The sequence below is a fragment of the Galeopterus variegatus genome, unplaced genomic scaffold, assembly GCF_000696425.1.
Source record: "Galeopterus variegatus unplaced genomic scaffold, G_variegatus-3.0.2 Scaffold192, whole genome shotgun sequence".
NCBI classification, from domain to species: Eukaryota; Metazoa; Chordata; class Mammalia; order Dermoptera; family Cynocephalidae; genus Galeopterus; species Galeopterus variegatus.
The window spans coordinates 848,205-863,186 of record NW_007726303.1 but is presented as its reverse complement, the minus strand read 5'-3'; the positions used below and the strand labels follow the sequence as shown (position 1 = coordinate 863,186).

The 14,982-nt window shown below is 33.6% G+C and overlaps 1 protein-coding gene across 1 annotated transcript in view; it reads left to right on the top strand.

Moving 5' to 3' along the window:
- STXBP5L (syntaxin binding protein 5-like) overlaps window positions 1-14,982 on the top strand; it is a gene marked incomplete at its 5' end in the record, with an annotated part of 166,822 nt that overhangs the window by 17,839 nt on the left and 134,001 nt on the right. Inside the window, 4 exons of the mRNA XM_008564944.1 lie at window positions 871-911; window positions 4,380-4,597; window positions 6,767-6,936; window positions 10,013-10,138. Coding sequence (XP_008563166.1) covers window positions 871-911; window positions 4,380-4,597; window positions 6,767-6,936; window positions 10,013-10,138 — 555 coding nt within the window. The remainder of the gene's footprint in view (window positions 1-870; window positions 912-4,379; window positions 4,598-6,766; window positions 6,937-10,012; window positions 10,139-14,982) is intronic.

The window sequence follows — 14,982 nt, the reverse complement described above, 5'->3', positions numbered from 1 at the left end:
TGTAGAAGTTTCTTCAGTTTCTAGTTTATTGATAGTTTTTTTTGATGAATGGGTGGTAAATTTTTGTCAAATGATTTTTGCACATCTATTAAGATGACCATATGCCTTTTCTTCTTTAATCTGTCAGTATAGTGAATTACAGTATGGTGATTGATTTTTTTACTGTTTAACAGGCCTCGCATTCCTGAGATAAATCCACTTAATTATGATGTATTATCCTTTTATCTATTGCTTGATTTGATTTGTTAATATTCTGTTCACAATTTGTATGCCTATGCTCATGAGGGGTGCTAGTTTGTAATTTTCTTTTCTTGCAATGTTTTTTTCTGGTTTTGATGTCAGGATAATGTTGATCTCATCAAATATGTTGGGAAGTATTATATCCTCTTCTATTTTCTAGAGGGGTTTTTATAGAATTGACATTAGATTATTTGTTGCCAAATAATGACTTAGGTTTAGAGATTTGCTTTTATATTATGAAACTTAATTTTAATTGTACTGTGACATTCATTTCATATTTATCTTAATATCAAAATTATCTGTTATCTTTTTTGAGCATAAACAATTTTACATAAAAATACATTGTTCATTTTCACAGGCCATTTTTCATTTGTGCTCTATTACACTTAAAATCTTATTACAGTAAAATCTAAAGAGTTGTTCTTTTCTAATCTTTTTACATTAGCATATTGTTTAAAAAATAAACCATTGTTTTGAGCTTATAAATGGTTTATTATACATTAATTTTCATTAGAACGATATTTCTGAATCAAAATTTTAACAACAGCAACTCAAGTTTTTGTACATTTGGGGTAATTATGATTTTTTATTTAGTGTACTTTAATTAATGCTGATTTATTTCTCATCTAGTCATGCAGATGGATCAGTAAAATTTTGGGATGCTTCTGCAAGTAAGTTTTAAGTTTCTCCCTATATAACAGTAAACACTTGGTTAATATTTACTCATAGCCATTCATCACTTTTTAGTTTGGGCAATTAACATTTCATATGTATTTTTAGCATACACATATGGCTATATTACAAAAATCCATTTCCTATATTGTTAGATCTGTTTAAAGTATTATCTCTACTGTACTTTTCTCCTATAATATCAAACAAACAGAACTAAGTCATTCCGTCAGATTTTCATTATATCTTTATATAATGGAAAAATAAAAGTACTAAAACTTTGTTAGATTAACTCTATTCAAGGAATTTCTTTCACTGCCTAGCTGTGTGGTCTTGGACGTGTGTGTGCTCTTATCCCTCTCATCTTCATTTTTATTCCCCACTCATCTACCAAGTCCTGTGAAGATCAAAAGGAATGATTTGATAAATGTAAAAATTCTCTTAAATTCTTGAGAATTATGTGATTTAAGAAATAAATAAGGTATTCTGCTCAGCACTGAAGGACATGCAAAGATACTTAAGACTTCTTTATACCCATGTATACCCTTCAGAAGACTATGGTCACTAGAAAAGATAAAGGATGCACATATATAACTGCAGGGCAAATAATATGATAAGAACTTTAGATGCAGTACCCCAAATTCTATTTGTTATCATAAATGGGAGAGATTTATTAGGACTAGGTAGATCCAGAAAGGGAATTTTGATAGATAACATTTAATGTGAGTTTTAGAAGATAGTTAAGATTTTGATAGTCAGGAATATGAAGAGAAAAACAAATTAGCAATGACTCTAAGTTTCTAAGGATGAATAACCAGGAAGATGTAGGTAACTCTTTTGGAAGTAAGTATTACAAGAAAGCTTTGGAGGTATAAATTTTGTAATAACATCAGAAAATCCAAGTAAAAATGTCGAGCAAGTAGGGAGAACAGTCAGGAATGGAAACTAATGAAGAAGCCCCATAAAAGTGATATTTAAAGCTATAGAAGTGAATAGCTTCTGAGGAAGACTGTAATAAACAGAAAAGCAGAGGAAGAAGGTTGAATATTGGTGATACTCTTAGCCAACAAGGTAGAGTCCTTCAGCAATCAAGCAAACCATCAACAAGAGAAAAAGATTAAAAAATTTAAAGCTGTGGATTCTGAGGACCCTTTCTAACCTCACACAGTAAAGAACAGGTGCTTAAAAGGAAACTCCAAAGGGCAACAGATTTTCTTTTGGTAATCTTTTCATGTAAATCTGAGTTTGTTCCTGGAACAAAATTAGTCATATGGTGATGTCATGGCTCCTTTCCCACCACCTCAATCACTCCTTAACTTCTAAAATGTGAGAGGACACTTCATCACTCATTTTAGAGTGCATACCACACTTAAGTGCGCATAATAATATTTTTTAAAGTTAAATTTCAGATAAAATATTATTTTATCACATTCAGAATATAATTGCAAAGGATAGCAACATGTTTAATATTTTTACTGCAATTGATTATAAGGGTATATCTCCAACTTAATGGATACCAGCAAAGTAATATCACTTAGGGTGCAAATTTTGTGAAACTGTCTAATACAGGAAGTGAGGTGAGTTTGTATAATTGAGTTTATGTTATGATGTGTATTAGTTTTCTATTGCTGAGAATAAATTACCACAATTTAACAGCTTAAAACAGCACCTATTTATTATCTCACAACTCCTGTTTGTCAGGAATCTGATTACACTACACCTTTGCTGCGTCCTTTGCCCAGGGTCTCATAAGACTTTAGTCAGGGTATTGATGGCAGCTGTAGTTTCATCTGAGGCTCAAGTTCCTCTTCCCTGCTAATTTGGTTATTGGCAGACTTCGTTTTATTGCACATTTATAACTCATGGTAGCTTGCTGCTTCAAGGCCAGCAAGAGTCTCCCTACCTTCAGGGAAGGCCCCAGTGCCTCTTTTAAAGGGCTCACCTGATTAGATCAGGGCCATTAAGAATAATCTCTCTGTTGATTTACTCAAAGTTAACTAATTAGGAGCGTTAATTATGTCTGCAATATACTTTTACTATTTTCATGTAATGTAAAATAATCATGGGAGTGATATTCCATCTGACCTCAGAAGCCAGGCTATAGCATCTAATACAATGCCTTGCCCATTTAAAAAATAATTCTGCTTTGATATAATTTCAGGCTCACAGAAAAACTGCAAAAAAAGTACTGTGAAATGTATAGCTTCCAGCCAAATTCCCCAGTTGTCAATGTATACTACATTTGTTCCCCCCCACCAACCTTCTGTCTCTTTACCCTTCATGTATTTTCTCTCACACATGTACATATATATTTTTTAATGTACATATATGCATATAGCTTTTCTGTAACCATTTGGGAGGAAGTTGTAGACACTATGCTCCTCTGACATTACATACCTCTAAATACTGCAGTGTGTATTTCCTGCAAACAAGGGCATTCCCTTACATAACCAAAGTGCAGTTGTCAAAACCAGATTAACAATAATATAACACTACTATCTAATCTCCACATCTTATTGAGCTTTTCTATTGTCCTAGTTACATTTTCTTCACAACAAAAGAAAATCTAGGATCATTTGTTGCATTTAGTTATATCTTTCGAGTTAAAAATCTAAAACAGTTTCTGAGTCTTTATATCATGACATTGAAATTTTTGAGGAGTTCAGGTCAGTTTTTTTGTAGAATCTCCTCCAATTTGGGTTTGACTAACGTTTCTTATGATTAGATTCAGAGTTTGCACTTTTGGCAGGAATGCTTGATTTTTTTAAACTTTTCTCAAGGATACTTTGTAGAATCAGAGCTTTTTTATGGGGGAATTATTGTTTCTTGGTCTCAAATGGAAAAATATTCCTCTAAATAAATATTCTTGGAAACTGTTTACAAACCCAAAGTATTATGAGATTAGATCTGACCTTTTATTGTCACAGAGCCACTCAGAAATTCTACAATAATTACAGATTCTTTGAATATTGCTAGCTCGTAAATTGCAAAGTTTCTCATCTGAAGGAATGTTTAAAAGTTTGAGAGGAGTAAACCCTCTGGGAATAGCATCAACCTCTCATTTAGCAATCAAAGAGAAAAATTGTGAAAAAGGATTGAGGGGTCTCCCCTAGGGGAGAATTATGCTCAGTATTTCCATTATAAACTTTCTGAGCCCCAGTGTTTTCATCAATAAATAAGGATAAAAATACCTACTTCATGGGACTTTTCTGAATATCACATGGGAAAGCACCCATATATTTTTTGGTATACAGTATATGTTTAATAGCTGTTTATTTTTCCCCTATAGTCTTTCTCCAGCTACAGTACTGATATGATAGCATGACACTGAATGCTTACTAATTAAAATGTAATTCATTTTGTCTACTTACGTTTTAATTTTTTAGTTTAACAAATATATTGAAAAAGCTTTAATAACATCTAAGAATTAAGTTCAAATTAGAAGATAACTATGCTTCAATATCTTATAGTAACTCTGCAGATGCTGTACAAGCTAAAAACTTCAAAAGTATTTGAAAAACAGAAGACAGGAGAAGGAAAACAAACATGTGAAATTGTAGAGGAAGACCCATTTGCCATTCAGATGATTTACTGGTGTCCAGAGAGCAGAATATTCTGTGTATCAGGAGTCTCTGCATATGTAATAATTTATAAATTCAGCAGACATGAAATTACCACAGAAATAGTGGTAAGTTATTTAAAATTTATCTTTCACACTTACAGTTTTTTTAAAAAAGCAATCAGCATAGATTTGGGCTGTACTTGGTATGGTTTTAAGCCATAAAGAGTGCTATATGTGGCCAGTAATGCAATTCATACAATTTTTAATGGCTATTGTTACTTAATATGACATTTTTAAAATGGTTTGTTTTAAAATGACAAAAAATTCTCTATCAAAATTTGGTATTTTTTTCAATATCAAAATGAGTTTAGTATTTTAAGTTAATCTTGCTACAAATTAGGCATGTCATATTTTTCTTATTTTTTACTTATATATTACACAAGTTGCATCTATTTGGTCAAACAAGCCAATTCCTTCTGTCTGTTAATTGCCAATATTAAAACTTTAGCATTAGTTTTTTTATTTGCTTTTACTGAAAAATAAAAATTATGTATATTTATATGTATAGCGATGTTTTGAAATATGTATGCCTTGTAGAATGTATATCTATGTATGCCTGTGTGTATTCCTATAAAATGTATAGGTTTTAGGCAGAAAGCTATTGATTTATTTTATGTGCAAAAGTCAAATTAATGCAGGCTTTGTTCTACACTTATTAGTTTTTTAAAAGTTAATCTGATTTGTGTTTTCTTGTCAACTAATTGCTACAAATGATTTTTTTCAACTTCAATATATAGCAACATAGCAACATTTTTTTTCGTAAGGTAGACAAAATCATGGGACTGCCTTCACTAATCCTGATTTTTAAACTAATGAAATGCTTTGATTGTTTAAAGTAATAATGCTCTAAGGGATAAATTAAATCTAAATTAAGGCACCTGTAGATAATTGTCCTTCTTCCTACCTTGCCATTTTACCATTTTACCAGAAATTGAAGACTGTTTACTATTGACCTGTGTATAAGTGTTTTTACCACAACAGCTAACATTAATAACACCCTTTTATAGTATATTAGTTAAAAGCCTAGGCTTTGGGGCTGGCCCTGTGGCTCACTCGGGAGAGTGTGGCGCTGGGAGCCCAGCAGTGCTGGGAGCGCCAAGGCCGCGGGTTCGGATCCTATATAGGGATGGCTGGTGCACTCACTGGCTGAGCTTGGTGCGGGCGACACCAAGCCGAGGGTTATGTTCCCCTTACCAGTCACAAAAAAAAAAAAAAAAGCCTAGGCTTTGAAGTAGGATAAATATAGGTTTTTAATTCTGGCTTTATCATTGAATACCTCTGACTCTTTGCAAGTCACAAGGCTACTAGTCAGTAGTAGAATCTGGGTCAGATTCAATTTCATGATCTATATAATTTCCTGTGTAGTAAAATGGAAAAACAGAAAAGAAAAATAAACTGGAAATACTAATACCAACTTTATAGGATTTTTGCAATGGTTGTATAGAGATGTTAGCATAGTGTCTAAGTGTAGTGGAGGCTTTTTTGTAGGTTAAAGGTGATTAGGACAATCATTTTGGTAATATTGCTACATTCACCACCCCATAATGACACTTTTTGTCAATTTTTTTCAACCTCAAAAATGCTCGTTTTTATTGTAAAGCAACAATTTGTTATAAAATCAATTTAATTAAAGCATTTACTGCAGTCATAAATTTTAAAACATTTTTAGGATTACCTTTTTATTACTATATAAATTATCATGTTTTTTATTAAGTAATTCTGATGAAAGCTAATGAACTTAAACAAATAAGAGCTATGATAATGAAACAAACAGCTAAAACTATGGAATTTCTTTTGGAAATCTTAACTGAATTAATGCAACATCAAAATGTTATGAAATTTTTTTTAATTAAAAATCTTTGTACAAATAATGATTTCTTCCAGATACATATGCATGCACGCCCATGTGCACATGCACACATACACACATACATCCAGTTTAATTTCTTTCACTGGAATAACCATGACCAGTTTCTCCTTTTATTTTGTAATACATCAAATTGTAATTTATACTTCATTTTAAAGAATATTTATTATATGAAAACTTTTTCTCCACTGGTAGTTATTTTTATTATAATTTTGAAGTATTTCTCAAAATTACATTATTATGATTGCCATTGAATATTACATGTAATAATCTGAAAATATTCCGAGTAATTACTGAAAGGCTAACAGATATTTAAATGTGATTTTTTTATTGTGACTTTTATCAAATTAAAACTTGATTTTTTTAAGTCATTGGACGTACGACTTCAGTATGATGTTGAAGATATTATTACCCCTGAACCAGAAACAAGCCCTCCGTTTCCAGATCTTTCATCCCAGCTTCCTTCAAGGAGTCTTTCCGGGAGCACTAACACTGTGGCTAGTGAAGGAGTAACAAAGGACAGTATCCCATGCCTCAAGTAAGCGTTGCTACCAAATTTTAAAACAATTTTACATATTAGTCATGTAATTCCTTGAAACTGTGACAAATAAAATGATTCTTGTCTCTTATTAAGTTGTTCTCTGGGGCCGGCCCGGTGGCGCACTGGATGGTGTGCCGCTTGGGAAGCGCGGCGGCGCTCCCGTCCGAGGGTTCGGATCCCACATACAGACCGGCTCCCGCTCACTGGCTGAGCGAGGCGCGGGAGCAACACCGAGGCTTGCGATCCCGTTGCCGGTCCCCGGTCCGGTACGGGGGCAACACTGAGGGTTGCGATCCGTTGCCGGACACGGAAAAAAGACAAAAAAAAAAAAAAAAAAAAAAAAAGTTGTTCTCAAGTGATCTATAATCCACCAAGGGGTGCCCTGCTCTTTTCTTTGAACATTAATGAAGAGGGCACAATATTTTTATCCTTTGTTTACTTTTTTATATATTTCCTTCCCATAAGGACTCTAAAGAAAACATGGCTTTGATAGAACAGGAAGTTTGGCCACTTGCTTTGTAGTTTCCAACAGAAAAATTATGAATTTCTTCAGCCTTCTTAGAATCAAAAGAAAATCAAATTTACTATGTACTAGAAGAGTAGTATATTAGAGAAAAGGATTTCTGTCATATTGCTAGTATATTGCATAATGTTTCTCTTTTTTCCTAACTGTTGTTATTTGTTAAGAAACTATGTTCTCTGAATATATCTGAACAAAGTTTAGCATCATAATCAAATAAAACCTAAAGTTTAAAAAGCCCTTAATAATATTTATCTTCATTGTTTTTATGCTTTTTAGCAATAGGGTATAAATTACTGACTGCTTCTACACCATCAAACCAAATGTTTCTAGTGTTAACTGATTGGAGAATTAAGCCCAAGTGGGGCATTTCTTTGAGCTTCATATGCAGATATCTACATCTGCTACTTGAGGTACTTTAGACAACTAGTTTCCTCATGTCTTATGAAAACACTTATGGAAAATTTAGAGATAAAGTTTTAGGAACACAATCTATACAATTAGCAGTTGCTATACTTTTGTGATCATTGATTTTCCTCCCAAAACTTTTCTTGTGAAGTAAAACAAAGGAAATATGAGCAGGTATTACTGGGAGGAAAATCTACAAAGAAGAAACACCATAAAATTTTAGCTAATGGAAAACTTTCATAATGTTATATTTTCACATGTATAATTTTTCATTCCTATCGTTTTGCTTTATTTAATTGATTTCTATTAAAACGAAAACCAAAAAGAGAACAAAACATTCAACAAAGTTTAAGAAAGCACTGTAGATTGATTTGTGTATTAACTAAGAAAATACATCATTAAAGTGTGAGTCTTCTAATGACCTAAATATTTTTCAATAAAATTTAAAAAATTTTAAGGATAGGGATGAGAGAAAAAAAAAAAAAAAACAGTGAAATCAGCAAAGATCTGGAAGTAGAGAAAAAGTAAGCAGTAACAATTGTTGAAGAGTAATAGAAGTGTTTAACGGTGACTTGAAAAGTAGTGAAGACAATCTTGAGGATAATTAGGAGAACCAAAAGGAAAAAATCAGTATAATTCTATGTTATGTGAATAGTGCCTAGTAATAAAGCAGTAAAACTGATCTACGTATATTATTCTGTGAATTACGTTCTGAGTGGTTCTTGAGCTGCATATGATCCATGCTTTGCTAAATTACGTGTTGGCATCCATCCCTAAGACACTTTCCTTTACTGAATATATACTCCCATATACACCTTTACCTGATAAATAAGCATTTCAACTAGCCAGCTCTTCATTTTTAGCAATACTACAATCTTTATCAATATACACAAGTTTTTGCGCAAGTGTTTGATTTTTTTTTTTTTCCTTTGTGCTTCCTAGAGTGTAAAATTGGTGGTCATCATAGGCCTCATTAAGAGGACAAGATTTAAACAAAATTTGAAGTAGGTGAGGTAATCAGGCAAAGAATATTTGGTGGAAGAATGTTTCAGGAAGAAGGAACAGCTGGAGCAAAGGCCTTAAACTGCTTGGCAAGTTTAAGGAATAGTAACTAGGTCAGTATAGCTAGAGCAAAGGGAAGGAGGACAGGGTGGGTAGTAGGAGATGAAGTCAAACAGGCAATAGAGGGCCAATTGTAGGCCATTGTTAGGACCTTGTCTTTTATTCCAGTGAGGAAAAGGGAGTCATTATAGGGTTTTGAATGGAGTAGTGACAAGATCAGACTTAAATTTTAAATAAATCACTCCAGTGGCTGTGTTAAAAATGGATTTGGGGATGGAAGGGATGGGTAGAAGCTGGGAGACCAGTTAGAAGGCTACTGCAGTAAACAAATTACAGATGCAGTTAAGGGCTGCCAGATACAGCAAACAAAATATAGGATACCCATTTAAATTTGAATTTCAGATAAACAATGAATATTTTTTAGTATCAGTATATCCCAAACATTGCATTGGACATATTTATACTAAAAAATTCCCCTATTTATTGTTTATTTAAATTTTAATGGATGTCCTGTATTTTTATTTGGCAGCTGTAACTAGAGTAGTAGTAATACAAAAGGTAAAAGTAGTCAGGTTCTGGATGTATTTTGAAGGTAGTATCAGTAGCATTTGATAATTGGTTGGATATGAAGTATGGCAGAAGTATATTAGTCAAGGATGACGTTAAGGTTTTTTTTAAACTGAATAACTGGATGAATAGGAGTTGCTATCAACTACAGTAGAGAAGGCTACAGGTGGAGCAGGTTTAGTGGGTAAGAGTAGGAATTCAGGTATTGGATATGTTGAACTCTTAAGTCAGGTAATAGGTTATTCTTTCTTGTTATGTGTAACAAAAATTTCATAAGAGAAATAATTACACAATAAAAATAAGTTTAAGTACTGTCTTCAAAACAAAAAAAGAAGTGGTTCAAGTTGTGGACCTCACTAAAAAGCTACTTAAAGAAATAACTAAGCACTCATAGTAGCTGAATATATTTTGAGAAAGCTATATTTCTGTAAGACGATTCTAGGTAAATTCTCAAGAGAAGCATGAGCATGCTTATTTAAACTGTATGTGATAGAATTATTTTTCTCTTTCTTCTAGCGTTAAGACACGACCAGTGCGGATGCCTCCTGGGTATCAAGCAGAACTTGTTATTCAGTTGGTATGGGTAGATGGTGAACCTCCCCAGCAGATTACTAGTCTTGCTGTAAGCTCAGCATATGGAATGTAAGTAATTAAGCTTTCTTTCTGCTTTGTTTTATTCAACTAATGTGTTTGACATTTTTAGATTTTTTTAAAAATGCTTAAGTGAAATCCTAAGAGTGGAAAGGAGCCCTTACCTGGATTTTTATTAGATTGAACATAGTGTAAGAAAAATAATAATTTAAACTTAAACTGTAGTTATGTGTTCTTTATGTCAAATTCGTGATAGAGTTCCTACTTTTGATGTTATTAGGAGGTTGTTAGGATGTTATTACACTTATACTTTTTTGTTTGTTTTTGTATTCTCTATCCCTTTCTCCTTGTTTTTCATTTTAGATACTTTTGACTTGTTTTTTAGAATTCACTAATTCCCTCTTCAGCTGTATCTAATCTGATGGTAGACCCACCCATGGAGTTCAATTTCATTTATTTATTTTTCAGCTCTAGACCTTCCATTTGGTACTTTTAAAGATTCCTGTTCTCTTCTTGAAAGACTCTCATCTTTCATTTACTTGAACATATTGAATATAACTACTTTATGTGTTTGATACCTTCATATTTGGTATCTAGTCTATTACTTGTCTTGGTTTTTGGTCACATTACATTGTGTTTGTGTATGTCAGTTTGTTGGTTTGTTTTTTGTTCACTTGTTTTAAATTGAGGCATGAATATTATTATTTGAGGTTCTGAATGATGTTATCTTCCTCCAAAAAGTATTTATGTTTCTTCTGACAGTCTAGGTTAAGAGACTATAGAAGGCTCAGATCAACATAATCCAACAGACATCAGATATTTGAAAGTTGGACTTTCAAGTCTAATTTAATTCCAATTAATCCGTATTCCTAGGTTGTAGCCCTCCATAGAGATTGTGCCAAACTATACTCCCACTAGCAATGTTTGAGAATGCCTGGTCTCCCAGACCTATCTAACAACAGTGTGTAACCAAATGTTTGTTCTCTGTCAATTAAAGTAAAAAAAAGTATGTCATTATAATATTACTAGACTTTTCTTACATCTTAAGTGAAATTGAACAGCTTTTCCTATACTGTGACATTAGTCGCTATTTTTTTGTCCATTTTTCTGTAGAGTTGTTGGCCTTTCTCTTAGAGATTTGTGAAAACTGTTTACATATTAGGGAAGTTAGCTTTCTCTGTGATATAACTTGCAAATATTTAACCTGCTCTTGTTTGATTTATGACTTTGTTTAGGGTAATTTTTCCCATGCATAACTTTTTTAAAGTTTTTAATGTAATTCTGTTTTTTTATTCTCTTTTTTTATGGCTCTGGATTTTGGGTCATACTTAGAAAGCCCTTTCTCACTTAAAGATAATAAAAAATTATTATGTTCACTCTAATATACTTATTTTTATATATATTTTAAATCTTTAATCTATTTGGAATTTATGTACAAGGTATGAAATAAGAATTAAACTGTATTTTTTCCTGATGACTAAGAATTGTGCCAGTACTATTTCCTGAATACTTCGTCTTTTCTCTACTAATTTGGAATCAACTTTTATCAAGTAACTCATTTCTTTATATATTTGACTCTATTTCTGTGCTCCCTAAGCTAAGTCTGGTAAGCTCCAAGAGAATTTTTGAAGCCCCCCCAAAAGTCTTATTTTTGTGTTTCTGGACTTTTCTGTGGGAGGCGTGGGGTGTAGAGGATGTATGTGGATATAGATATTGTGCACTTGCTTCTTGACTAGAAAATTCTTTGGTAGGAAAGTTGGCAGCAATGGCTGATGGAGAAGGAAGGGACTGTGGGACAGCCTATAGTTCCATTATTTGATATGATAAGAATACATGATTATTCTCTAGCCCAAATAGTTACCATGGAAATGGCTGAGCTCAAGCCATTTTCAGGTTTCCCATCTCAAGAGATTGACCATCAAAGGCAAAGGGACATCACAATTAAGAGGCTATGAAGATGCATCAAATGGTTCAGGAGCTGAAGATTGTTACGTCAGTTGAAGAACGCATTTCCCATGTAAGGGAACTGTGAAGGTGACAGTCACTAAACAGCCTCTGAAGAACCTACACTTGCATGACAAAGACAACTTGAACACCTGCCTCACAGAGAGCTTAACCTGCAAAATAACAGCTCAAGTGGCTACTGGAGTAAATTGCACTAAGTTCTTAAGAAATAAATAATACAAATATTACACAAAATCTTCTTGAGAATTATGAAAGATGAAATCATACTAATCTCATTTTATAAGGCCAACATAGTTTCTGCCAAAACTTGAAAAGTCTATTACAAAAAGGGAATAAGTCCATATCGTGCATGAATATAGATGCAAAAATTCCAAGCAAATATGAATAAATCTAGCAGTAAAAAATGGTAACGTAATCAAGTTGGTTTGCACCAGAAATGCAAGGGTTTTTTTTAACAGTTTAAGTGAATCAGTATATTCAAAACATTAACAGAATAAAGCAGAAAACCATATGATTAAATCAGGAATGCAAAAAACAAAAGTATCTGATAAAATTCAACATCCATTCATGATTTTAAAAGAAACTATTAAATAACTAAAATGAGAAGGAAATTTTCTTAATCTGACACATTGCAGCAAATATCATACATTATGGTGAAATGTTACAAGCTTTATCTCAGAGATAAAAACAAGACAAGTATCTGGCAGTTCTTTCTCTGGACCCCGAGGCTTTCTGGGCATTCCTTTGAAACCTAGGGGAAGGTAGCCATGCCCCCAAAGCTCATGCACTCTGTGGGAAGATGGAGATAGCACCACTCAGACGCTGCCAAGTTTTACCACCTGTGCCCTCCTGAGGGGCAGCCATTGTGACACACACTGCACGTGGGCCCACTAGAGCCACACACGGGATGGCCAAGGAGTGTTGTACCAGAATGTGGGGAACAGAGACTTGAGGTAGCACCAGGCAGTGAGTGCCACGGTCCTTTGGGCACCTGACACCTCTCTTTTGATACCCCTAGGCCTTGACACTCTAGGCCTATGATGGGATTGGCAGACCTGATGATATCTGAAATGTCTTTGGGGTCATTCTTCCAGTGTCTTGATGAATAACATCTAGCTTCTGCCCATCCATGCTAATCTCATCCAACACAAATGACTACTTGGCCACACCCTTAGTGTTCTCTCTTGAACAAACTTTTCATTCTTTACAGCCTGGCCAGGTTGAGAAATTTCCAAATCTTTAAGTTCTGTTTCCCTTTTAATGATAATTTCTGTTTTTAATTTATCTTTTCTCACATTTTACTATAACCAGTTGAGAGAAGTTATGCTGTACCCTTGACACTTTGCTTAGATATTTCTCCCACCGGATATCCTATTTCATTGCTCAGAAGTTCTGCCTTTCACAAAAAACTAGGACATGAACACGATTCACCTAATTTCTTTGTCACTTTATAACAAGGATCACCTTTTCTCCACTTTTCATTAACATGTTCCTCATTTTCATCTAAGACCTCATCAGAATGGCCTTTACCATCCATATTTCTCTTTGGGTTGTTTTTTGGTTTTTGTTTGGTTTTTTTTGGTGGCTTGCCAATATGGACCCTTGACCTTGGTGTTATTGCAACATGCTCTAACCAGCTGTGCTAACCAGGCAGCCCTATTATCCATATATCTACCAACACTCTGTTCTACCTCTAAGGTGGTCTCTAAGAAGACAAAGGCTTTTTCTATGGTTCTCCCCTTCTTCCGAGCCCTCACCAGAATCTCTCTTAAAGCTCTATTCATGGAAATGTAGGCTTTTCTAGCATGCACCTCCAAATTCTTCCGGTCTCTATCCATTACCCAGTTCCAAAGCTGCTTCTACATTTTTAAATATTCGTTATGGCAACACCCCACTTCTTTGTACTAATTTTTGTCTTACTCTATTTGGGCTGCTATAACAAAATGCCTTAGACTGGGTAATTTATAAAGAACAGAAATTTATTGCTCACAATTGTAGAGGCTGGGAAGCTCAAGGTCAAAGAACCAGCAGATTCAGCGTCCAGTGAAGGCTTTTCTATGCTTCCATCTCTGAGGCACATTCTAGCTGTGTCGTAACATGGCGGAAGAGGCAAGCAAGCTCTTTCAGGCCTCTTTTATAAGGGAGCCAGTCCCATTCATGAGCATGGAGCTCTCATGACCTAATCACCTCCCCAAAGCTCCTACTTCTTAATACCATCATCTTAGGGGTTAGCTTTCAATATAAAAATTTGGGTGAACATAAGTATTCAGACCAGAGAAACAAGATAGTTGCTATCTCTACTTTTATTCACACTGTACTGAAGGAACTAGACATGGAAATATGGGAAGACAAATAAATCAAAGATATATGAGTTAGAAAAGAAGGAAATGGAAAAATAATCATTATTGTATATTTAGAACTCAAAACACTCAGCAGATAAATTATTAGAATTAGTAATTGAGTTTTATTTTTTATTTTTTTTAAAGAAAAATTAAAATTTTAATTTATTGGCATGAATTATATCTTTTATCTTTACATTGTTCAATACTAGTCTTAAATGCAAATATATGAGCATTTATCTCCTTTTTTTTTTTTTAATTTTTATTTTGTCGATATACAGTGTGGTTGATTGTGGTGGCCCATCACCAAAACCTCCCTCCCTCCTCCCTCTCCCCCCTCCCACCTAACAATGTCTTTTCCGTTTGCTTGTTGTAACAACTTCAAAGGATTGTAGTTGTTATATCTTCTCCCCCCCCACCCGGTTATTTTTTGTGTCTGAGTGAATTTACATATTTATTTTTAGCTCCCACCAATAAGTGAGAACATGTGGTATTTCTTTTTTGTTGTTGTTGTTGTTGTCTTTTATATATTTATTTTATTTTTTTTTTCATTAAATTTTTATTTTGTCAATATACAATGTATATGATTAT